The following is a 26126-nucleotide window of genomic DNA, read 5'->3' on the forward strand; positions in this document are numbered from 1 at the left end:
TTCTTCTTCCAATACTTAAAAGGTCTGTAATTTAACCAGTTTGTACACTGTTTTCACTGATGAAGATTATAATTTCACTACACCTTAGTGCAGGGTTTTCGAGATTGGCTGTGGCCAAAATGTATATCACGCCAACCCAGTGACAAATTTCTCTAAATCTGGACAGGCTGTAACTGGCTCTCATAAGTCAAGTTGGTCACTGGGGTCATTCTTCAATATTCCCCTACTTAGTATTACTTCCGACAGTCTTTAAGAACCCAGGATCACTACAATAACACTGACCACCACTTTGGTTGAAGTATCATGTTTTAATTTGCATATATTTTATCTCCCTCTATTATATAATCTAAATTGTGAGCTCCTTGAAAAAAGGAACCAATGTTTTTCTATATTTACATAGCAATGTTAAATAGGATATGTACTTAATAAATATCTGTTGAAATTTAATATAACTAATACCTAAAGTAGTAAAATAAATGCTGGGCCTAGAGTTGGGAAGAACTGAGTTCAAATGGGCCATCAGACATTTATTAGCTATGTGATCCTGGGCAAGTCACTTAACCTCTGCCTGTATTCGTTTCTTCATCTACAAATTGGGATAATAATAGCACCTACACCCCAGGATTAATCAAATGAGATAATATTTATAAAGTTTTTAACATGGTTTCTATGACATATCAAGTTTTTAATAAATTCATTTCTTTCCTCCTAATTACTTCTGGGAGAATAACTAAAAAGTTGCTGAATGCAAACTGCTAGAATGTAAAGAAATTTTATTACTGTACCATAAGAAACAGTGAATATGAATACAGAAAAGCATCTTTTATGAACTAAAGCAGAGTAAAGCAGAACCAAGAAAATAATCTATAAAATGATTTCGGCAAAGTAAATTAAGGGAATGACAAAAACTATAAAGGAAATGTTACAAAAGAATAATGACTAAGTTTGGCCCCAAAGAAGGAATGAAATAATGTATTTCCATTCTTCACAGGTGACACTTCATATACACAAACAAATAATGTCTACCTTAGTTGATGTGTTACAGTCAATTTTGCTAAACTTTTTTCCTTGTATTTTTTTTTATTATTTATTATAAGTAATGACTCTCAGAAGGGAGGAGGAAGGATCAACTGGGAAAAGTTAAAACAAAAATATCAATATCAATATCAATAAATTTTTTTTAAAAAAGACGTACTTTTATAGTACCTAGTTCTTGAAAACAATTGCATTAAAATGCTGGATAACTGACTTTTCTTTATTGTATGTTGCTGCAGAGAATTTTAACATTTTAAAAACAAACTGAAGAATGCTAAAGAAATACATTTTATCCTAAATTAGACAGAAATAGTTAAAAGTATACCCAAGAAAGCTGCTGCTTGTACTCTGCTGACAATTTGACACATATTCAGAATCGTGTTTTTTCACTATAATCAACATTCAGGACTGTGACTGTGGAATTATGTGGTCATTAAACCTGCCAGAAAATCACAGCTTTTATTTTGAAAACTAGAACCAGATGCTTTTTTCTCCAAACATTCACTCTTCTGGAAAAGTGCCCATGGCATTTTCAGATTAACAGGCCAATTTAGTTTGACTTTTCAAAACCTATTCTGCTCTACCTAGCTTTAAGAAATCTTAGCTATTAAAATAAGATTTTTAAAAATTCAACTACGCCATGAAGTTAATTATCAATTCCTTTTTAACTACATGAAATCTGAAATGCAAGAAGGCTACACTCCCTAATTTTACATGATTTTACATTTTACTTGCTGAAGAAGCCCAGTTTTAGATAAACTCAAAGACCAGGTTATTAAGATAAGAATTCACTATTCAACAAAAACTTCTGGGGAGAACAGAAAGTGGTCTGGGAGACATGAAAAGTATAAACCACAATTTAACACTAAAACCAAGATAAGCCCCAAATGGATACATGACTCAGAAAGAAATGGTGACATCATAAACAAATTAGAGGAGCAATGATTACTATTTACACTTATGAATAGGGGAAGAACTCATGACCAAACAAGGAACCAAACATGGAAAATCCTTATTATATAAAATAAGAAAAGTTTCTGTACAAACCAAACAAATGTGGCTAAAATTAGAGAAGTAGGTAACTGGGAGCTGGGGTGGGGGGGTGAATCTTTGCAGCATTTTTTTTGGTAATGGTTTCATTTCCAAGCTATATAAAGAACTAATTAAAATTTATTAGAATAAGGGCTCCAATTGATCAATGGCCAAATGATATCAATAGGCAGTTTTCAGAGGAAGAAATCAATGCTATTAACAGCCATGTGAAAAAAAGGCTCCAGATAACTAATAATTACAGAATACAAATTAAAGGAACTGTGAGGTTCCACACCCATTGCATCCATCAGACTGGCTAAATTGATAAAAAATGTAAAATGATAAAGGAGCTCAATACTAAAGGAGCTGTGAAAAAAACATATATTAATCTACTAGTCATGGAGCTGTGAACTGGTCCACTTGTTGTGCAAAGGTCATCTGGCACTATGTCTCAAAATTTATTAAGCAATACATACCCTTTGACTCAGTCATATACCACTACTGGAAGTCTATACTCCTAAGAGATCAAAGAAAGAGTAAAAGAACCCATACATACAAAAATACTTGTAACAGCTCTTTTTGTAGTGGCAAAGAACTGATAACTCCAAGAACTAGAAAGGTAATTCAGAATATGTGTATTGTCTGACAAGCAGTCAAGTTAAGTCTAAAGAGTTCCACCAGCAGACTGGTCACAAGATATTCTAAACAGAAATTCATCAGCTTTCAAAGACTGAATACTGAGTCAAAGAAACGAGGCAATGGGCACAATATGGGGAGTATTCACACCAACAATTCAACAATCATATATTAAGTGCCTACTATGTTGAAAAAATTATGCTAAGACTAGTGATACAAAGACAAAATTAAAAACAATGTTGCCTTCAAGGGGCTTATTCCACTGGAAGGAGACAATTTTTATTTTTTATTTTTTTTATTTTTTTTTTTTAATTTTTTTATTTTTTTAATGTTTAACAATCACTGCCATACAATTGCGATTTTATCCCTCCCCACCCACCCCCCACTACCTCCCTCCCTCCCCACGACTGCATACAATTCTGTATAGATTCTACATATACTTTCCTATTGAGTATATTTTCACTATAGTCATGCTATGTAGTCAGACTAAGATAAATGAAAGAATCCGTATAACAAATCAGAACATGATACACAAACAGATACACATACACAAACATGATCTGCTACATTATGTGAGTGACTTCCATATTTCTCTCTCTGAGTGTGGAAGGCATTTTGCCTTGAGGTCCACCATTGGGATTTTTTTTTTTTTTTCGGAAGTTCTTGTGTTATTACAAAAATCTAAGTCTACCAGAAAAAGCTCTCACACACTGTGGTTGTTGCTGTGCATAAAGTTCTCCTGGTTCTGCTCCTTTCACTCAGCATCAGGTCATATGGAGACAATTTTTAAAAACAACATGTCAAAGATTCCTGAATAAGAATTAATGTTTACATGTAACACTATAAGATTTACATGGTGTTCTCCACATAATCTATAATCTGTAAACATTATCACCCCCCATTTTACAGATGAGAGAATTAAGCTCAGACCTGCTTTCCACTGATGGACAATGCCCTTTGTACCTCAATTTCCTTATTTTTGCAATGAGGGGGTTGGACTAGATTGGCTCCAATGTCCTGTCTCTCTCCAATATCTTATAAACTCTAACTCCAGTTTTTCCCTAACACTTGCAGTATCTTCCAGAGCTACTTCTCTACCCTACCAAAACTATAAAGATTTTTTTGCACGTACAAAGGATTTTGGACCTGTGACGAAATTAATTCCTGCCATTACTCAAGCTCATACCTTTTGTGAGAAGGGTTAGGGACTCCTATTTCCCTAAGAATTGGTTGTTTGGTTTGTTTTCTCTATCTTTTAAGCATCCTACTTCTTGACTATTTCCCTATTCATCAGCACTTTTCAAAGGGTAAAACACTATTAGTTTACTAATAATAATACTAATAATTAGTTTACTTTAGACAACTATATTTCAAAACAGTACTGAAGTAGATGCTAGAAAACTCCATGGTTTAGACTTACTCATTAATTCTACAGCAACCCTGATCAATTTAATAAATCCAAAATGAAGGCTAATATTTACCTCTAACAAACGAGGTATCCAACCTTTCCGATAACCATAAGGAGGAGGTTCTCTTCTTGATGAGACCAGTGCAGTCTGCCTTGATCTCTGTGATCTTGCCCTTTCCTCAGCCTCAAGTTGGTCCTGAGACAGCTGAGTTGGAGCAGGTAAAAAGCTATAAAAAAGGATAAGGAGAAAAGTTAGAATACAAACAAAAACACTTTATGTCATTCAAATCAATAATGAGAATAAAATTTTTCTGGCTAATTTCATGAAAAGGGAGAATCTCTACTGATCTGTAGAAATGCCAATACCAGTCATTTTGTATTCCAGGTAATAATGAAGTACTCATTCATGGGATCAAGAATATCTGACTAAAGGCAAATGAGATGAGTTCTACGACCAGGACTGTCTCTGTATACCTCACAATAGCTATTATACTATGTTTTTCAATCTCTTGTAACCTAAGAGTAAATCCTCAGTCATTCAGAGAATGATTGCCCAGAATACTGATTTTCTTTTTGTTCCCTTTTAATCATTACAGTACCAATATTGAAGGACAAGTAGAAACAGGGAAGAGAAGTCGAAACCTCAAAGAAAGAAAAGGATAGGGAATAGGCATGTAGCAGTTAAGAGAAAAAAAAAAAAGTACATTTAAGAATCCTTTTTTTATCCTGTTCAATTCAAGAATATATATAATCTTAAGTAACAACAAAAAGGTTGATTTTCTGAAAAAAGCTATTAACGTTTAAGAAACTGAAGTAGTGCCAACTTGAATTGTTTTTGACTATACTTCCAGTGTATTGATCATAATAAATGTTAAGTTATTAAGCAAAAAGATCCAGTGTATTTATACTGAAAATGAATTATAGCACATGGAACAAAACCTTTGACATTCACTGTACAAAAGGCTTAATGAGTCCCGCAAAATACTGGTCAACCAAGAATAAAAAGAAAAGTCAATCACTGCCTTAAACATACTGTTAGCATTAGAAAAGCAATTCTATCTTTGACAGAAAGAGTCCAACTCTTGTTTCTGCATGCTAATATAGTATGGATCAAAAGAACTTAGGTCAGACTTCCCCCAAAAATTTCTACTGGAACTATCCACAAGAAGTCCTATGGGCATGCTGTTTAACCCTTTGGAAAATTCAATTGAACAGAGTCAAGAAGTAAAATGCTTAAAAGATAGAGGAAAACCAATTCCTAGGGGAACAGTTTCAATTTTAAACAGTTTAAGATTTCCACTTTGCAGGCTTCATAAAGTTAGCAAAAACGAATTCAATGAAAACATAAGAACCACCGGCCTACCTTAAAATTAAGCCAATACTGATATTGTTACTACTGGGCATCTCCCTTGTATGAATATGTACATAAATGTATACATATGGGTGCCTATGTGTGTTTATACACACACCACCCTTTCCACAATATCTAGCTCAGGTCCTACTTCCTCAGTGAAGCCTTTCCTTACCTATCTTCTAACTCCTTTGGTACTTCTCCCTCCCTGCCCACAAAAGTCAGCATTCTATTACACTTCAATTGCTTTGTATGCCTACATTTGGTCAAGAGTAAAAGAGGCTTGTAAACCAGAGTTCGCCTCTTCAATTGCCCTTTCTACAGACCACACCATGTAACTCGTTTTTTTCCCAAGCTTCACTGTTATGGTCCGTTCGGAATGATGAGTTAAGTAGGAACAGCAGGAAAGGGGCAGGAGCTGGGGATACCGATGACGCTAGATTAGGGGCCTCCTTGGTTTCTTTGGTATTCTCAGGGCTTGGCGGAGTACCTGGAACACAATAAACCTTTATGGCTTGACTTTCCGCAGTCTCTCCTCGAGTTTCCTCTTCTCTTGCCGGTGTGTGTTTTTAAGGAAAATTGTTTCCGCTTACTAAGCACCTGTTTCAGGAATTAGTCTCAGCTACGTAATTTTTTTTTTTTTTGCTCACTACGTACTAACGATCATTCGCTGGCAATCGGGGGCCGCCTTCACACGCAGCTCCCACCACATCGGGAAGCGGCAGGACTCAGATCTGCCTGGGGGGGGTAGTTCTCTTCCACTGGACTGGCCATGAGTCCCCTCACCCCCAATTCAGAGCTCGCCAGGCGGAGGCACTCTTCTGTTTTCCGAGAAGGTCCAACCGATAAGGGAGCAGACAGCGGCTGGAAGCCCGCCTCAGCTTCCAGCTCCTTCCCACCACCGGTAACCACCGTCCCCTTCCTGGTCCCCACATGCCAGCCCCGATTCCCCACCTCCACCTCCCTCCAGATTCCCCACCTCCACCTCCCTCCACAGGAGGGAAGGCCTCTTCACTCCCTCGCCCTCGGAAACGAGAACAACTAAGGCAATCCTCGAACGCGCAGGGGCAGGGAAGCGTGAGCCACGCCGATGTCGGCAGCCACGACTAGGGGCGGCCAGCGCTCGGGGTAGGTGTTCAGGAAAGGCCCCGGCTTCCGGGGAGGCCTGGTCGACTCGGCCGCTAACGGGAAGTCCTGGCCCACAGCTTTACCCCAAAGCATCGCTACTCCCCTGACCGGCACCCTCCCAGAGTGTGGAAGCCGAGGAATAAAAGGCAAAAGCGAACTGAATCTCTTCCGTAACGCAGACCCCCTCCTCCCCCACAGACCTCAAAACCCACCTGGTAAGCGCCATCTTCTTCCGCTGCTTTCAGCGCTCGCGGCAGCTCAGCTGGGAGGGGTTTGCTAGGCAACTGAAAGGGTTAGGGGGAAGGCGGAGAAGAAAAGGCGAGAGCACTGCGCACGCACCTTTAACGAAAGGCCTCTTGGGATTTGTAGTACTTTGAGCGAAGGGCGGGGAGGGGGCGGGGCGAAACCGTGGGCGAATAGAGCAAGGGCGGATTCAGCTCTCTTTAACGCTTCAATTGAACGTACGCCATGAGGTCACCCACATTGTGTGACGTTCAAGGCCTGCCCTAAGCCAAATTGTGAAGTCTCGCTATTTGGTGTGGGATACTTTTTCAGAGCAGTTTAACAAGGTCTTTGGTCTAAGGAACCTGTCAGCTAATGGAATTGATGTTTTTAGAGGAACCTAGGGGACTCATTGGGCAAAACGTTGGACCTGGAGTCAAGAGAGATCAGAGTTCAAAGTCGTTATCTGACGCTTACTAGTTGTGTGACCTTGGACAAGTCAATGAACTTTCTACCTCAATTTCCTCATCTGTAAACCGGGGGTAATAATAGCACCTACATTTCAGGGTTATTGTAAGGATGAGATCATCTTTATGATACAAACCATAAAGAGCTATAAAAATGCTAGCTGCTTTTATACTTTTTGGAATCAAAGGAATACTTATCTCTAATAATACAATTGAAGGCGCTGCTGCAGGACTTGGGGGAAATATTTTAATACTGGAGGAACTGTTGGATGCCCTTCAAAGAACAACAAATACTTCAGTACCGAGGACAGCACCACATAGTAAGACAGTAGATCCACAAGCATTTTATTCAGTACCTACTGTGGCAGAAGCTGCTCATTTCGGGGGTAAACAAAGACAGAAAAGAAACAGTCCCCTGCTCTCAAGGATCTCACGGTCTAATGTGGGCCCTAATGAACTTTTGTTCTTAGTGACAACTGATGATAAGGAGATGAAACAAATTGTGGTAACAATGAAGAGTTAAGTTCTGGTTTTCCTACCATAATAGTAATAACAATAACTAATACTGTAAATGAGAGCTCACAACAGCAAGGGATCAACATGGGCTAGAGTTTTCAGAAAAGGCTTATTAATATCAATAGGTTCTAAAGACACAAATCAACAGTATACGGTGTTTACTAGGTGCTAAGTACTGTACTAAGTGCTAAGCTAAGCTAAATTAAATAGTCCAAGTCTTTAAAGAGCATACATTATACTAGAGGAAAATAGTATATGCACAGATTAATCAAAATAAAGTTATTTATTCTATGGGATAGGGACACCAGCAAGGACCTTGTGTAGGGCAGGACTTCTTCAACTTTTTCTACTCCTGATCCCTTTGCACATGAGAAATTTTTATGCAACTCTGAGCATGTAGGTATATAAAATAGGGATACAAATAAAACATTGATTAATAATAAATCATAAAGAAATTTATTTTATAACAATTCTTTGGTATACATATAATTTTACCATTTACTAAAATGAAAAGCAAATTTACATACTAATGAGATGGATGTGCCTGTTTATTTTTACATAAAGAATTAAATCTTGGCAGAATATTTGATACTGTTGGACATAGAACATCTTCAGTGTTTTTCAGAGATGTTTGATATTTTGATTTTATAATTGTCAATGCTGAGAACACCACTTCACATAAATACATAGTACAAAATGGCAGAAGTATGTTTAGGGCCATTCAGAAATTGTTGGAAATTCTGTCCTTATCCTAAGCCAAAATTCACTTAATGATTTGGTACGTATGGTAAAAACAAAACAAAACAACAACTTCAGTTCATAACATACAATAGTCTCCAATATGAGCTGAGTTGTTCTTGGCGATATTCGTTGGCATTGTGTGGAGTGATGGTATGCACATGAGCAGTGCAAAGTATGCATATTGTGTGTTCAGAACCAAGGCAGCAGGGAAGTAGTGTAATGCAACATGGACAAGCGCTGGCAGAAACGCCTCACATTCATTTGATTTTGAGTTAGTTTTGGGTCATTGTGCATTCAGAAACCTTTTACTTTTGCCAGATATTTTGTGACCCCCACATTTAGCCACATAACCCCATATGGAGTCACAATTTAAAAAGCTCTGTTATACGGGATGGCACTTGAGCTGAGACTCAGAGAAAGCCAAACATTCTAAGAGAGGCAAATGACAAGGGACTATATTCTAGTCATGGATGCCATCTTACATAAAGGCACAAAAGCAAAAGATACCTCATATATTATCTCATTTGATCCTCACAACAACCCTGTGAAGTAGGTGCTTATTTTTGCCCACATATTTTTCAGATGAGGAAATTCAGGTTGAGTATGGGAAATGGCTGAAGTGTTGGAGTTTGGCCAGGATGTTAAGTTTGCAAGAGAGAGTAATGTGAAATCAATCTGGATATACAGGCTGAAGGCAGACTGTAAAAGATTTTAAATGCCAAACAGAAGCATTTGAGTTTGATTTTAGAGACAATAGGGAGCCCCTGGAGTTTCTTAAGCAGGAGAGTAACATGATCAGGCATGTTACTGCAATAATAATATTGATTTGACAACTGTATAAAGTTTGTACAGGCAAGGGGAAAAATTAGAGGCAGAGAGTTCAAGTGGGAGGACAGTATTGAGTCCAGATAAAAGATGATGAGGACCTTAACTATGGTGGTGACTGTATACAGAGGATGTATATGGAGGCATAATCAGCAAGATTTGAAAACCTATTTAATGGCTATGGATAGTGTAGTCGGGGAGAATGAAGAGTCAAAGACAATTCCAGGATTTAGGTTAAATCACAAGCCTGAGTGATGAAAAGAGACCAGCGAACCCTCAACAGAAACTATGACATTAGGAAGAGGTCTGGTCTTAGGAAAAAGATAATGAGTTTCTTTTCGGATTTCATAGTGTTTTGGGGGAACATGCTCAGAGGTACCCTTTCTGGTTCTATTGAATCCTATGGAAACTTTGGGGCCTGCTTCCATCCATGTGGTAACCCATTTCTGAGAGGACTTGGTGTTTTGGTACAGTGTAACAAACCCTGAGAGACCCCAAGCTCATCACACTGTGATAGTGGCATGGGAGGAGGAACACTACATTAATTAAAAGAAAAAACAGCTTCTAGCTCAGCCTTTCTTTTTTGACTCTCCATATGGTATCACATAGTTTGAAACATCCAGAGAGGACTGGGAATAGGTTGTCCTTTCTTCAGGGCAGCAGCATGACAGCTATGCCCAAAGGGTAGATAATGCAGAGGGAAAAGTAAATAAACTAGTTCCTGGCTACATTTTCTCCTTGTGTATTTCCTTACCTTAGTGGGTGATTCCTTAGCAACCTCAAGATGTACTCCAGGCTTGGAGGTGAGCTTGGGAGCTTTGAGGGGTCTTGAGGGCTGTGACTGTCCTGGCAGAAACATCTATCAGAGTGGTGGTGACTGATGGCAGGGAAAGCTTTTGCATCAGAGAGGATAGATAGCCTCCTAGAGGAGTTACCTATCCTGCACAGATGCCACAGTCAGCTGTGAACTGCATGATTACATGCTTGAGGTCTGAGGGAGTAGAAGGAATACCAAATCCTGAAATATGAGGAGTTGTGAGTTACCCTTTGCCAATCATATATAAAATTAATGTACTCTGAGTTTAAGAACACTTTTCCCATGGAAGCTGTGTGTACTTTTGGAAGAGTGAGTCCTAGGTTATTGGGATATGTTTTTATAACTACTCTTCTTGCTATAACTTGAGTAAATTCCTTTGCTAAATGATAATTAAGACTATTGACTATTTGTTCTTTCTTTAAAAACCCAATCTTTTTTTAATCAATTAACAAGCATTTATTTTTATTCCTCTCAACCCATTCCCATAAAAAAAATAGATAAAATCCATTCTCATATCAAATATACAGTCAAGTAAAACAAATTCTTGAATTGTCTATATCTAAAAATATCATGTCACTTTCTATGTCTTATGTCTGTCACCTCTCTATCAGGGAGTAGTCAGCATGCATTATTATAGGCCCTCTGGAATTATGGTTGATTGTTGCAATAATAAAATGTTCTTAATTTTTCAAAGTTGCTTATTTTTTTTAGGTGCTTATTGAGGTTTTTTTTATTACATTTTTTAATTCCAAGCTGTTTTCCTCCATCTCCTCCCACCTCCCACCAGAGGCTAACATTTGACACATATATAGATATAGGTATGTTACATACGTAAAGCCATACAAACCATACAGAACCATTCTTTCTCTGCAAGTGGATAGCATCTTCCTTCATAGGTCCTTTACAGTTGATTTAAATGTTAAATATTACTCAGAACAGCTTAGTCATTCATGGTTACTCTTAGAACAATATTGTTTTTATGGTGTACTATATTCTCTTGATTCGACTTATTTCACTCTTCATTATTTCATACAAGTCTTTTCAGATTTTTCTAAAATCAACCAGTTCATCATTTCTTGTAGCACAGTAGTATTCCATCACAATTACATACTACAACTTATTCAGCCATTCCCCAATTGATAAGCATCCCTTCAATTTCCAATTTTTTGCCACTACAAAGAGAAATACTATAAATATTTTAGAACACATAGGTTCTTTTCCTTTTTTCTTGATCAATTTGGAAAATAGATCAAATAGTAGATTTGAAGGGTCAAAGGATATACACAATTTAAAAGTCTTTAGGCATAATTTCAGATTGCTCTTCAAAATAGTTGTATCAGTTCACAGTTTCACCAACAGCACATTAATATCTTAATTTTTCCACATGACCTCCAACATCTGTCATTTTCCTTTCTATCATTTTAGCAATCTGATAGATATGAAATTGTAGCTCAAAGCTATTTTAATTTGCATTTCTCTAATCATTAATTACTAAGAGCATTTTTATATGATTAAGTATAGCTCTGATTTCTTCTTCCAAAAACTGCCTGTTAATATCCTTTGTTTAGTCATTTTCGGTCACGTCTGATTCTCCATGACCCCATTTGGGGAGTTTTCTTGGCAAAGATACTGGAGTAGTTTGCCATTTCCTTCTCTAGCTCATTTTACAGATGTGGAGACTGAGACAAACAGGATTAAGTGACTTGCCCAGGGTCATATGACTAGTTAGTGTCTAAGGGCAGATTTGAAAACATGAAGATGAGTCTTCATGATTCAAAACCCAGTGCTTCTTCTACTGCACCACCTAGCTGCTGTTTGCATCCTTTGACCATTTATCAATTGGGAAATGACTCATTCTCTTATAAAATTGATTATAATAAATAATATATAAGTATAAGTATATTATAAGTAAGTGACTTCTCTATATATTTGAGATATAGGATTTTTATCTGAGAAACTGTCTATAAAATTTATTCTCCCATTTTCTGCTTTCCTGCTAATCTTGGCTACATTGGTTTTATTTGCATAAACCCTTTCTAATTTAATGTAATCAACATTATCAGTTTTACATCTCATATTGTTCTCTATCTCTTGTTTATTCATAAATTATTCTATCCAAAAATCTGATAGGTCATATGTTCCATGTTCTTCTAATTTAGTTATGCTCTCTCCCTTCATATTTAGGTCACATATCTATTTTGGCCTTATCTTATAAGTCGTGAAAGATGTTAGTCTATACCTAATTTCTGCCAGTTTTTCCAACAATTTTTACCGAATAGTGAATTCTTAGCCCAAAAGCTTAAATATTTATATTTGTCAGACACAAGGTTACAATAACCATTTACTACTGTGTATTATATGTCTACTCTACTCTAGTGGTCTACCAATCTATTTCTTAACCAATATCAGATGTTTTAATAATTACTGCCTTTCAATACAGTTTAAGGTCTGGCACTGCTGGACTTTCTTCCTTTATATTTTTTTCATTAGTTCTTTTGATATTCTTGACCTTGTGTTCCTCTAAATGAATTTTGTTATTATTTTTTTCTAGCTCAATAAAATTTTTTTGGTAATTTAATTGTGATGGTACTGAACAAGTAGACTAATTAAGATAGAATTATCATTTTTATTACATTGGCTCAACCCACGTATGAATAATTAATATTTCTCCAATTATTTAAATCTGACTTTATTTATGTAAAAAATGTTTTACAGCTATGTTTCTATAGTCCCTGGGTTTGTCTTGGTAGGTATAGTACCAGTCATTTTATATTGTCTATGGTTATTTTAAATTAAATATCTCTTACTATCTCTTTTTGCAGGGCTTTGCTGGCAACATATAGAAATGCTGATGATTTATGTGGGTTCATTTTATATCCTGCTACTTTATTAATATTACTAATTATTTCAATTAACTTTTTAGTTAAGTCTCTAGGATTTTCCAAATATACCATTATATTGTCTGCAAAAAGAGATAGTTTATTTCCTCATTGGTCATTCTAAATCCTTCAATTTATTTTTTTTCTCTTTTTACTATTGTTAGCTTTTCTGGTACATATTAAATACTATTGGTGATGATGGACATCTTTGTTTTATTCCTGATCTTATTGTAAAGGCTTCTAGCTTATCCCTGTTACAGATAGCACTTGCTGATGGTTTTAGATAGATACTTCTTATCCTTTTAAGGAAAAATCCATTTACACCTATAGTTTCAAGTGTATTTAATAGGAATGAATGTTGTATTTTCTCAAAAAAATTTTCTGCATCTATTGATATAATCATGTGATTTTTGTTATTGATATAATCAATTGTGTTAATGTTTTCTTTATGTTGAACCAGCCTTGAATTCCTGGTATAAATCCTACTTGGTCACAATGTTTCATCTTTATTAATATATTGTCATAGTCTCTGAGCTAGTGTTTTATTTAAGATTTTTGCACCAATATTCATTAATGAAATTGTTCTATAATTTTCTTTCTCTGTCTTTGCTCTTCCTGGTTTAGGTATTAAAACTATATTCATTTTATAAAAGGAGGTTGGTAAGACTCCTTCTTTGCCTATCATTCCAAATAATTTATTTAATATTGGAATTAGTTGGTCTTTAATGATTGGTAGAATTTACTTAAATCCATCTGGTTCTGATGTTAACATTTAATTGGAGATTTTTAATTTGTTCTTTTTTTAGTTTTCCTATTGCATACTCAGTTCATTGTTTTTCTCTTTCTTCATTTTATTGATGTAAGCATTTAGAAATATAAATTTTCCTCTGGTTACTGTTTTTGCTACATCTCATAAGTGTTGGTATATTGTCTAATTTTTATCATTCTCTTTAATGACATTATTTATTGTTTCTTTGAATTGTTCTTTAACCCACTCTTTTTTTAAGATTAGGTTATTTAGTCTCCAATTAATTTTTAATCTGTGTTTCCATAGTCTTTTATTAAATGTAATTTTTCTTACATTGTGATCTTAAAAGGATATATTTAATATTTCTGACTTTCTGCATTTAACTAAACAATTTTTATGCCCTAATATATGGTCAGTTTTTGTAAAGATACCATCTACTGCTGAGAAAAAGATATATTTCCTTCTATTCCCATTCAGTTCTCTCCAGATGTCTATCATATCTAGTTTATTTAAGGTTCTGTTCATCTCCTTGATTTGTTCTTCTTTCTTTTTTGTTAGATTTATCAAGTTCTGAGAGGGGAAGGTTGAATCCTCCTTATTATTTCTATTCATTTCTATTTCCCTTTAAAAATTTGGATATTATAGCATTTGGTGCATATATTTTAGTATTGATATTGCTTCATTAGCTATGGTACCTTTTAACATAGTATAGTTTCCTTGTTATCTCTTTTAATTAAATCTGTTTTCGCTTTAATTGTGTGAGGTCATGACTGCTAGCTCTGCTTTTTTTTTACATCAGCTGAAGTATAATAAATTCTACTCTAGCTCTTTATTTTTATTCTATGTGTGTCTCATTTTTAAATGTGTTTCTTGTAAACAACATATTGTTGAGTTCTGATTTTTGATCCATTCTGCTACATATTTCTGTTTTTATGAGTGAGTTCATCCTATTCACCTTCCAAGTGTGTATTTCTCTCCATCCTATTTTACCTATCCCTACCCAAATTTATTTTTTAGGATCATCTCATCACAACCAACTCAACTCCAAGCCTTCTAACTATACATATTCTTTTTAACTACTCTAGTAATGATAACATTTTTAATATTTACAAATATTATTTTCCTATATAAGAAGTAAACAGTTTAGCCTTACTAAATCCCTTATAATTATAATTAGTCTTTCATGTTTACCTTCTTCTGTATCTCCGGATTCCTGTAAGTCAAATTTTCTGTTAGATTCTGGTCTTTTCCTCAAGAATACTAGGAAGTCCTCTAATTCATTAAATATCCATTTTCTGTTGCAGGATTACACTCAGTTATTCTGAGTAGGTTATTCTTGGTTACAAACCTAGCACCTTTGCTCTTCAGAATATCATAATCTTTAGTCTTTTAATGTAGAAGCTACTAAAGTTTATGTTATCCTAATTGTAGCTCCACAACATTAAATTGTTTCTTTCTAGTCACTTGTAATATTTTCTCATTGATATGGGAGCATTGAAACTTAGTTATAATATTCCTGTGAGTTTTCATTTTGGGATCTCTTTCAGGTGGTGATTGATAGATTTTTTTTTCTATTGCTATTTTGCTCTCTAGTTCTAAAACCTCAAGCAATTTTCCTTTATTTCTTTGAAGTATGTTGTCGAGACTCCTTTTTCTATCATAACTTTCAGGTAGTCTAACAATTCTTATATTATCTCTCCTCATTCTGTTCTCCAGGTCAATCATTTTTCTGACATTTCACATTCTCTTCTATTTTTTTCATTCTTTTGATTTTATTTTATTATTTCTTGATGTGTTAGATTTTTCCCCTTGCATAATTCTAATGTTCAGGGATTTATGTTCTTCCATAAGCTTTTGAGTCTCTTCATAGTATTCTTGCTTTTCCTACATTAATCTTATTCCTTTTCCCAATTTGTCCTTAACTTCTCTTATTTGATGTTTAAATTTCTTTCTTAGCTCTTCCAAGACTCTTTTTGTTCTTGTGACCATTTTACATTTTTCCTTGAAGTTTCACAAGTAACTGTTTTGACTTGTCTTCTTCTGAGTTTGAACCCTGATCTTCTCTATCACCATAGTAGCTTTTTATGGTTAGATTCTTTCTCTTTTGTTTGCTCATGTTTTTTAAACAGCCTATTTCTTGGGTGTTAGCTCTCTATTAGGGTCAGGCTCTGCTCCCAGAGTGTGGAGGATAGTGTCTCAGGCTGCAGGGGTTTTTAATTTTTTTTTTCTGAGCTCTCTCTGGGGGTCTTTGACTTTTTGTTTTATCCAATGTTCTGTGGCTCATGGCCAGGTGTGATCACTGTTCCTCTGGCTCATACCTTGGTCTATGAGTGTCATCAGATACTCCTATCTGCCCCTAAGATAAGACCAGAGTCCCCATTACCACTGTCACCACAGTCTTGCTTCCTGTAGTCCCTCCAGCAGACACAAGTGTCATCTTGCCCCTCTGCCCTGGAACTGAAACCAGAGACTCTGCTCTCCTGCATGTGACCACAATCAGCAATGCCTCTGCCCCTTTGTATACTGCACTCACCTGCATGTTCTCACTCCTATACTCCTGTGACTACAGCCACTGCCTCGGGCTGCATCTGATCAATTTGCCTGGGCCCTACCTCCAGCACCAGCAGGGAGTCCCACACGATCTTCCCCTGATCAGCTGCCAGAACCCCATACAGTCAATGGAGTGAAAATTCCCCAAGCTGAGGATGAGGACTATATAGCTGCCCCAAGGGCTTGCTATTTGCTGACTCTCTGATATCTGCCAGATGGTATCTGTACTTCTCTCTAACCAGACCACCACCTCAGGAGTCAAATCTTTCCTAGCATCCTTTCAAGTTTTCTTAGGTTTTACCCCAACTCTTCATCATTTCTGCCACCCTAAAATTCACTTTCACCCATTATTTTTAGTTATTTGGAAGAGCCAGGTAATTTCCTGCCTTATCCTACTATCTTCCCACCCTTGCTTAGCTTCATATTATTGATATTATGTAAGTTACTTTCACGATTCTGGTGATTTCACTCTGTATCAGTTCATGTATGTTCAGTTGATCACAGGTTTCTCTGAAACGGTCATTTCTTACAACACAATAGTATTCTATCACATTCACATCCCACAGCCATTTGTAGTCATTCCCCGATTGATAGACATACCCTTAGTATCCAGTTCTAAAAAAATAAAAACAAACCAAAAGCCCCAACTCTGTTATAAATATTTTTGTACATATGAATCCTTTTCCCCTTTCTTTGATCACTTTGGGGTATAAGCCTAGTAATGTTATTGCTGGGTCAAAGGGAATGCACAGTTTAATTTCTTTTGGGGACATAATTTCAAATTGCTTTCTAGAATGGCTAGATTATTAATTCACAATTCCTCTGACAATATATCAGTGTGCCTATAATTCCATGACCTGTAGCCCGCCTGAGGACTGTAAGGTAGAACCACAGAGTTGCTTTTATCTGCATTTGTATTATAAGGGATTTGAAGTATTTTTTCATGTGGTTGTTAATAGTTTGGATTTCTTCCTTCCAAAACTGCCTGTTTCTATTCTTTGTATTGGGGAATACCCCTTGGTCTTATAAATTTGAATCAGTTCCTTCTATCTGTTGGAAATGAGGCCTTTATCAGAAAAACTTGTTTTCAAGATTTTTTTCCCTAGTAAAATCAGGGATAAAGCAAAGATATCCATCATCACACTACTATTTTGTATAACACTAGAAATGCTAGCTACAATAAGAGTCAATGGTTATTAGTAATAACTAAAATAATTATTAAATAAAAATTAATAATAAAATAAGTTATTTGTAATAATAAGACAAGAAAAGAAATTGAGAGAATAAGCGTATTTGTTGTTTAGTGGTGTCTGACTTTTCATGATCCCATTTGGAGTTTCTTGGTAAAGATACTAGAGCGGTTTGCCATGTTGCCTACCTCCCAGGGTTATTGTGAGTATGAAGCAAGATAATATTTCTGAAGCACTTTGGACATTTTAAAGTGCTATATGAAGGATATAGAAATGTTAGTTATTAGTATTGTCATCTTTTATTATCATGACTCCAGTTTAAGCATTAAGACTGCTTTTGTATTATAGAAAGAATTTAGTAGAACCACTTCTCTTGCTACTTTTGCAAACATATTATGTGATACTGGAATTAATTGTTCTTTCAATGAGGGATATAATTCACTTGTAAATCTATACAATCCTGCTTCCCTTCCTCTCCAGTTTGGAAGTTTATTTATGGCTAATTAAATTTCTTTTTCTAAGAAATTAATGAGTTATTAAAATTCTCTATTAATGAAATTAATTAATTAAATCTATATGTTATTTAAATTCTCCATTTCTTGTTCTGTTCATTTGAGTGTTTAATATTTTTGTAAATATTTATCCTTTGATTTATAGTGTTGGATTTTGGGCACATAATTAGACAAAATAATTTCAAATCATTTCCTTTATTTTTGCTTAAAGAGAATTCTCCTTTTCAATTTTTGATACTTAGTCTGGCCTCAGACGCTTACTGTGTGACCTGGGACAAGTCACTTACCTCTGCTTGCCTCAGTTTCCTCATCTTTAAAATGAGCTGGAGAAGAAAATAGCAAACCACTCCAATATCTTTGCAAGAAAACCCCAAATAGGTTACAAAGAGGCAGACATAACTGAAAAACTGAACACAAAACCTGGTCATTTTGTCTTCCACTTTAAAAAAAATTAAATTAGTTAATTGTCCAATTTTTTTTAAAACCTTCATTTTTTAAAAAATTGTGTTTTTGTTCATTTTTGCTTTCAGTTTTGTGAATTTCTATTTTGACATTTAGTTGAGGTTTTGAAATTGCTTTTCAATTTTTTTCTCAATAGCATGCCCAATTAATTGATCTCTTCTTTCTCTCTTTTGTTGATGAAAGTATCTAGAGAGAGAAAATTTCCTCTAAGCACTACTCTGACTGTATCCAAAAAATTTTGTTATGTTGGCTCATTGTTTTAAATATCTTTGGTAAAATTTTCTATTGCTTTTATGATTTGTTCTTTGATTTTCTAGTTCTTTAGGATTAATTTATTTAGTGTCCAATTACTTTTTAATTCTTACCTCAATGGCATTTTACTGAATATAGTTTGATTTCATTGTGATCTGTTAAAGATCATTTAATGTTTTTTTTTTATTTTCTAGGTTTTTGGTGAGGTATTTATGTCCTAACACATGGTTGTTTTTTGTAAAGATGTCATGCACCACTGTTTCTATAGGATATCCCAAAAGTTTTAGTGCCATTTTAAGCTATAAAATAGATTATAGTATGTATATATATAAATATATGTATATATCTTCTTTACACATACATATTTCAATATGTATATATATGTCTTTTTATATTTGTATATCTATATTGATCTATACTTAACTTTTCTTCCTATATCTATAGGAAGTTAGATAAATATAGATATTCTTTTCTCTCCTACTGGCTGGTTTTTTAATGGGAAGTACACCAATGGGGGCTCTGAAGCTACACTAGTAAAAGATAAGGCACCTAGAGGGATATTCCTAGAACTTGTAACTGAGAGTGCAAGTCAGGGGTAGGAGAGGAGCTGAGCTATACTAGAGTTAGATCATAGATTTAGATCTGAAAAAGATCTTAGATGTTATTTAGTCCAGCACCTTCATATTTCAAGTGAGGAAATACTGAAGTTCACAGAGGTGAAGAACTTGCCCAAAGTCATATAAATAAGTTCTAGAGTAGAGATTTAAACTTAGACTCCCTCCCTCCAAATCTTTTACTCTTTCTACTGTGTCATGCTTTCTTCCAATACGAAAGATTTAAGAAACTTATAGGACCTTTAAAAGCATCTTACTTGTAGGACCTGCACTCTGTCCACTAGACTACACTGTTTCCTACAAAGTAGATGGGACTATGAATGGAATAAAAAAGATTTCATTGTTAGAGGAGTTCTATGGTCCTAGTCAAAGAAAAAGGACAATAAATGCCAGGATAATAGCTATGGAAGTTGAAGATGGTATGGGACTATTAAGGAAATGAGACATCAACTACTGACCCCTCTCCTCTGTTGTAGCTGGTTAGCAAGAAGTGTGTCACAGTGAGATCCTTAGAAAAATGAAGCCCCAGTGATAAGAAGAGACATGGTCTAGGTTTTATAGCAGTCTCATAGTATAAGCAATAAGGCAGAAATTTTGTCTCCCTATGAATTCCTTAACTTCTTTTCTATCAATAATAAATTTGGTTATATATTGAATGTCATTTTCTTTAAAAGGATGGTTAAACATTAATGGTAATAATTCATCATTAGAGAGTTATCCTCGTTATCAACACTAAAGGTTAATGTAGCCATTAGTGGTGCTAATTCACATTTATGTATATAAATAAATAAACTTAAAGTTTATAAAACATTTTCCTCCTAACCTATTTTATAGCTGAGGAAAATTAGTCTCTGAGAGGATGAGTGGTTTGTAAATGGCTATACAATTGAGTACTGGAACCTAGTTCAAACTCAAATTTCCTGATTTTAGAGACAGTGGTCTTATTACACCATATTCTCATTCTTCACACCCAGGCTTTATTCCTGCCTGGATTACATATCCCTCTCTATTTTTACTAGAACCCAATGATTCTATAATGTATGTATCCCGTTGTTGAAGCAAAATTTTCTCATTACTCGAATCTAAATAGTTCTGTAATCCAAGATGGCAAAAAGCTAAATTGATAGTCCAACTGATGTAGAAAATAACAATACTGGAAGCAAACATGAAGGTCTTAATTTTAAAATGCCACTAAAATTGTGTTTCCTGCTTTGTAGTTTCTTTTTGATTTGGAAATATGGAAGAATGCAATGTGCTTTCCAGTTTACCTCTGCACATTAGCATTATTAGGAAAATGCAATTACTTTTTCTACTTGCATTTATAATTTCCACTTTACATCACTGTTTGATGGTGATTCCTTAGCATGACTTTTAACCTCCTAGTGGAAATATGAACCTCACTTCTTATCTAAAAGCATTGAATATGCACAAATATTACCCTTTAGAAGATCTTATGTTTTAAGGGAATTTTCTCTCTCCTGAAGGCATATGACCTGGTACAAGTGATTTGAGCCAGGTCATACTGTCTTGACCTCAGTTTCTGCTCCAGATTTTGTCTGGTTCGTAGTTTCTGCATTTGTAAAACAAGGAAGTTGTACCGGATGATATCTAAAGTCCCTTTCAGTTCTAAATGGTTTTTAAAGGCAGGTAGAAAAAGCAATGAATAGAGTACTGGGCATAGATTTGACTTCATACTTAGGCTCATATACTTACTAGGATCTTGGTCCAGTATAACCTTTGACTGCCTCAGTTTCCTCATCTGTAAAATGGGAATAATAATAGCATCTACTTCCCAGGGTTTCTGTGAGGATAAAATAAGATCATGTTTAGAAGGTGCTTTCCAGACTCTAAAGTGCTAGACAGATGTTAGTTGTGGTTATGATTGTTTTTTGTTATTATCATTAGTATCAATGTTGTAATGAGGGGTTAAGAAATAGATTTCTGAATTTTTTTACAAAGTGTTATATTTTAAAATTTACATCACCAAATTGTAGACCAATAGATAATTTTTAAAATTTTATTTTTCCCCTAATTACATATAAAAATAATTTTTAACATCTATGTTTTTTAAGTTTTGAGTTTCAAATTCTATCCTTCCCTCTCCCCCTCCTTGAGGAGGTAAGCAATGTTATATGTTATACATGTGTGATCATGTAAAACAATTTCCATAACCAATAGGTTATTATGCTTTTCTTAAAGACTTTCAAGGAAAGAGAATTCATAATTTCTTATAGCCATAAACCTGCCTGGTCTTAGAAAGTCCTCTATCATCTGAAACAAACATTTATTGAGAACCCAGTGACTCCACTGGGCTCTGCTTTGGATTATAGAGTCATTTATAGAATATAGAAAAGATTGGGCCTAGCCTTGTAGCAAGCTAATGAATCTGCCACATAGTTGGGAGAGATTACCGTCTCCCCAATATTACCTCCACATTATTGCTTATAATGTTCTTCACATCCTTCTCCACCTATTGATACCTTACTCCTCCTTCAAGGCCTTATCAATTGCCACCTGCACCACAAATCTTTCCCTGATACCCCCTATTAGAAGTGGTTTCTCTCTTAACTGTTCTCATGTCAATTTATTTTCTCCTTATGTTTACATATAGGTGCGACAAGAATGCTGGGTTTGGAGTAAGGAAAACCTGGGTTCAAAGCTCGTTGCCAACATTGATAGCTCTAGACTGGAGCAAGTGCCTTAACTGATCTGGGTTGTAGGACTTAGAGAGTATGACTTAGACTGGCTGAAATCTGCTGTGGTAGAAGAAATTCCAGCAGTTATCATGCTGTAATTTGTAATGTGTTGTATTTCTCTCTGGACTCTTCTTATCTTGCCCTATTAGCTTATGTCAATGAAAGCTGAAGAGCCTGGGAATAAGGGCCCTTTCTGATTTTAGCTAAACATGTGTCTAGTTTAACTCTTGGGCTCTTTGTCGATGACAAAACCCCTGGCTGTTTCTGGTCATGTGTGACTCAACACTGAAGGACTCTGATAAAGCAATCTTCTCACTGACCTTAGAGCAAGAAGAGTCAATGACTCAGTGGATTTTTAAAGGGAATGAGCTATCTTCAGTTAATCTTCTCTTCCTTTCATATCAACTGGGACAAGGCTGGTGTCCTCCCACTTAGGCATCATGGGAACTGCTGCCCTATAGCAACTAGAGAGGAGGGAATAAACCAGAGAAGCCTGAGTCAGGTCTCCTGGTTGCCTTTGCACCTCATGTTTCCTTTTCTGAGTAGGTAAACCAAACCCAATTGCTCTTGAGATGGTATCTACCAATAACAACTACTATGGGACCCAAGAAGTTAGGGTGCTGTGGTCATTCCTTTTCCAATAAGGAACATATTTACCCCCCTTAAAAGAGAAAAAACAGAGAAAGAAAGGGAGAGAGAGGAGAAAGGAGGGGGGGAGGGAAAGAGAGAAGAAGAAGAAGAAGAAGAAGAAGAAGAAGGAGGAGGAGGAGGAGGAGGCATCCAGGGACCTAAGATCCTGACTCAAGCTCACCTGGAGGAGTACCTACTCCTCTAAAATACATTTGCATGTCAACAACATGCAAACAATGGCCATTTCTGCTACCTCTCTTGGGAAATCCTAGAGAGGGAGAAAATTACATACCACACATTCAAGAGACAAAAAGGAAGAAAGTGTCAGAGGGTAGAGTCACTTAAAAGTCTACCAAGTGGGTGGCTGTTTCTGAATCAGTGCTCTCTGATTCATTCCTTTCCCCTCCTCCCATGAAGAGGGGGTCAAAGAGAAGGGGAGAGAAAGGCAGCACATGAAACCTACTGAAAAACCTCTGGTTGTGCATGTCTTTTACCTGGGACCCATCAAAAGATCCAAGACAGGAACAAGAGATATCACACTGAAAGAGGAGTAGATCTAGTCATGCTCCATGGGTAGTACTCTAGCCAGAACCAATAATGCCATTTAGTATTTTCCTGAAAGAGACACATATATGCAGATATGTAATACACATGTGTCTTTATATATGTGCATATACACATATATGTAATATAGAGTGTGTATAGACATATATACGTGTGTGTGTATGTGTGTGTGTATGGTGTAGTATTGCCCTTCTAGGCTATGTGTCTGTTTATATGGATTTGTCAAAATGCAGCCCCCAGAGAGACATAAAGAAATATCTCTGGAATTTCACCCACTCTTCTCCAAGGGACACTCCATTTCCTGCCAGTAGTGGAGCAGGGGACTGGAACCATCAGAATGGCCTGCTCTGCTCTCCTCAGAAAAGGAATCCTGAACTAAAACCATGTCTATATACTTCCTAAGTATTGTTAGTCTTGGGGAAATGATTTTTTTTTTGGTTTAAGTCAGTTTTTCTGCTCACTATTCATTAATAGGGAAGGGAGTGCCCTAATCTATGTCTAAAGGCTTGACATCTTTCCTACCACATGCCAGTTTCACAAAGACCATTACAAATATTGAATAACTAATAAACCCATTTTTCCAAGCTGATAGTAAACAGAAATCAGAGAAGTTAAATAGATGCACATATGCCAGATGATCCACAGAATGAATGAGTTTTTCTGAAGTCTCTAATGTAGCAAGCTGGAAATAGAAACATTGTCAAGTCACTAAACTCTTTATACATTAGTTTCTTTTTCTGGGAGTCTCTTCCTCTCTCTCTCTCTCTCTCTCTCTCTCTCTCTCTCTCTCTCTTTCTCTCTCTCTCTCTCTCTCTTCCTCTCTCTCTCTCTCTTCCTCTCTCTTTCTCTCTCTCTTTTCTCTCCCCTGCCCTGGCAAGGATGGGGTAGGGAAAGCTAGATGGTACAGTGGGTAGAGCACTAGCCCTGGAGTTAGGAGGATCTGAGTTCAAATGTCATCTTACACACTTACTAGCTGTATTACCCTGGGCAAGTCACCTAACCCTGTTGGCCTCACTTTCTTCATCTGTAAAATGAACTGAAAAAGGGAAATGGCAAACCATTCTAGTATCTTTGCCAAGAAAATCCCAAATGGGGTCACAAACAGTTGGACACAGCTGAAATGACTGAACAACAACAATCGCTCCCCCAGTGACCTCTATCTGAAGAGAACCTGGCACCATGTGTCTCCTCTCTCAAAGTTGGGGATCAGGAAGTAAACTCTTTTCCCTCAAGCTTTTGCCAACTCTGCCCCTCTTGTGGAAATGAAACAAGTAATCCTCTCCACCAAAGGAGAAAGTGTTATATAAATGTCTAGGTCTTAAGTCTGAGTTATTGTAATGTTAATAGAATAGAAAGATCTTCCCCACCCATTAACAGCCTTTAGCCCCAAAGTCTTTCATGTCTGTTACATAAGCTGATGGGACTTTAGGGGTAATTTGTATCAACATAACTTGCATATAACAATGTAAAAGGGAGAAAACACAAAATACATAAAACAGTATCTTAGGGTGGGGGCTTGGGCATAAGCACCCCATCATTCCCCCCTCAAACGAATGGGACCCAAAATCCCTTGGGGTAAGGGGCGAAGGTCTCTTCTTCTATAACTACCTCTTGCTGAGATTGGACATAGAGCAGTTCCTGCCTCGTGAGGACCCATTCTAGCGGTCAGTTCCTTGACCAGTATGCAGAGCTTGGTCAATGCCAGGTTCAGGGGTGACATTTCATAGTCGTAGACAGAGGGTGACATCCAGCTTAAGCAGTTAGTCATCTACAAGTGGAGGGCACTAAGCCTATAGGAGAAAAATTTATCAAACAGGTTAAGCAAACAAACAAAGGTCAAAAAAATGAGACAATTACCAGAAGCAGGGTAAATATAGTGTCAGCCATGCTTCTGGAGTCTGTGAACCCACATTAATTTCTATCTTCCTTGCTGCAAAGTGGTATTGCCCCTCAGGCAAATTTAAAGTCATACCTCTCAATATATCTATCCCAATGATGTATTCAGGAATAGGTACCATTATCACTGTGTATTCTTTCTTAGGTATTTGCCCTATTTTCATTATTAGTTTAACTTTTCTGGCTGATATTTCAGCCTCTCACAGTCCTGTAATGGTAATAGGGGTTCCATGTTTAAATTTATCAGGGTTTCCATATATAAGGGAGTCCTCTGCTCCAATATCTATTAATGCCCTAGTTATAGTGGTTGATCCATTTTTCCAATAGTTAAACTGCTATGGGATCTGTAATTCTATCTGCGTACTTCTTTAATCTGAGCTGGGAGTTGGCCAATTTCCTATTCTCCCTACAGGTGTGATGAATTAGGATACAATGATTCAGGAGGATTTATAGGGGCAGTTCATACTTCCCTAGTCTGTCTAATATGAAGTCCTTTATCCCAGTACATCTTATATAGTTTGTTAGTGAGAACACCATCTATTCTTCCATAATCTGTCCTTACTCTCAATAAAGCAGTAAACATTTCTCTCCTTGTTAATCTATTCTGACTCCAAATTGCAGGCTATTTTCTCTTCTCTCTTGAGGAAACTTATCTTTTCACCAGTCACCTAAGTTACCTAACTGTGCAATCTTATCTAGCACCTGTGAAAGAGGGTGCCCTATTTCCCCAATTAGTACAGACAGAATTATGTGTTTATACATAGGAGGAACAGTCTTCACTATTATATTTCTATGAAAAATTGTTGAGAGTGCTATGATAAGCATCAGTGTCTCTGACCATTATTGCAGTTTTCATTACCTCTTCCTTTAACTTTCTTATACAGTCTCTAAGCAAATAGCAGGGTCTAGCTCCACTAGGCCACATAGAGTAGCCTGCTCTAGTAGGGATGCTGCT

At 36.2% G+C, this 26126-nt stretch overlaps 2 protein-coding genes across 6 annotated transcripts in view; one reads left to right on the forward strand and one right to left on the reverse strand.

Annotated features, from left to right (window-relative positions):
- The window catches only part of SNW1 (SNW domain containing 1), a 35223-nt gene extending 28263 nt beyond the window's left edge, over positions 1-6960 (reverse strand). The window contains exons 1-2 of one of the 2 annotated variants that reach the window (XM_072623688.1): positions 6803-6960; positions 4185-4338 (exon numbers count right to left, since the gene is read on the reverse strand). In XM_072623688.1, coding sequence (XP_072479789.1) covers positions 4185-4338; positions 6803-6816 — 168 coding nt within the window. In that variant the 5' untranslated portion in view covers positions 6817-6960. Of the gene's footprint in view, positions 1-4184; positions 4339-4477; positions 4531-6802 lie in introns of those variants that run through there. The other variant, XM_072623687.1, reaches the window with a different exon arrangement.
- Positions 6718-26126, forward strand: part of ADCK1 (aarF domain containing kinase 1) — a 216528-nt gene continuing 197119 nt past the window's right edge. For 3 of the 4 annotated variants that reach the window (XM_072623681.1, XM_072623682.1, XM_072623683.1), the window contains exon 1: positions 6718-6805. The gene's annotated coding sequence lies outside the window, so the exon portion shown is untranslated. The remainder of the gene's footprint in view (positions 6806-26126) is intronic. The other variant, XM_072623685.1, reaches the window with a different exon arrangement.

Source organism: Notamacropus eugenii, chromosome 7 (assembly GCF_028372415.1).
Source record: "Notamacropus eugenii isolate mMacEug1 chromosome 7, mMacEug1.pri_v2, whole genome shotgun sequence".
Lineage (NCBI taxonomy): Eukaryota > Metazoa > Chordata > Mammalia > Diprotodontia > Macropodidae > Notamacropus > Notamacropus eugenii.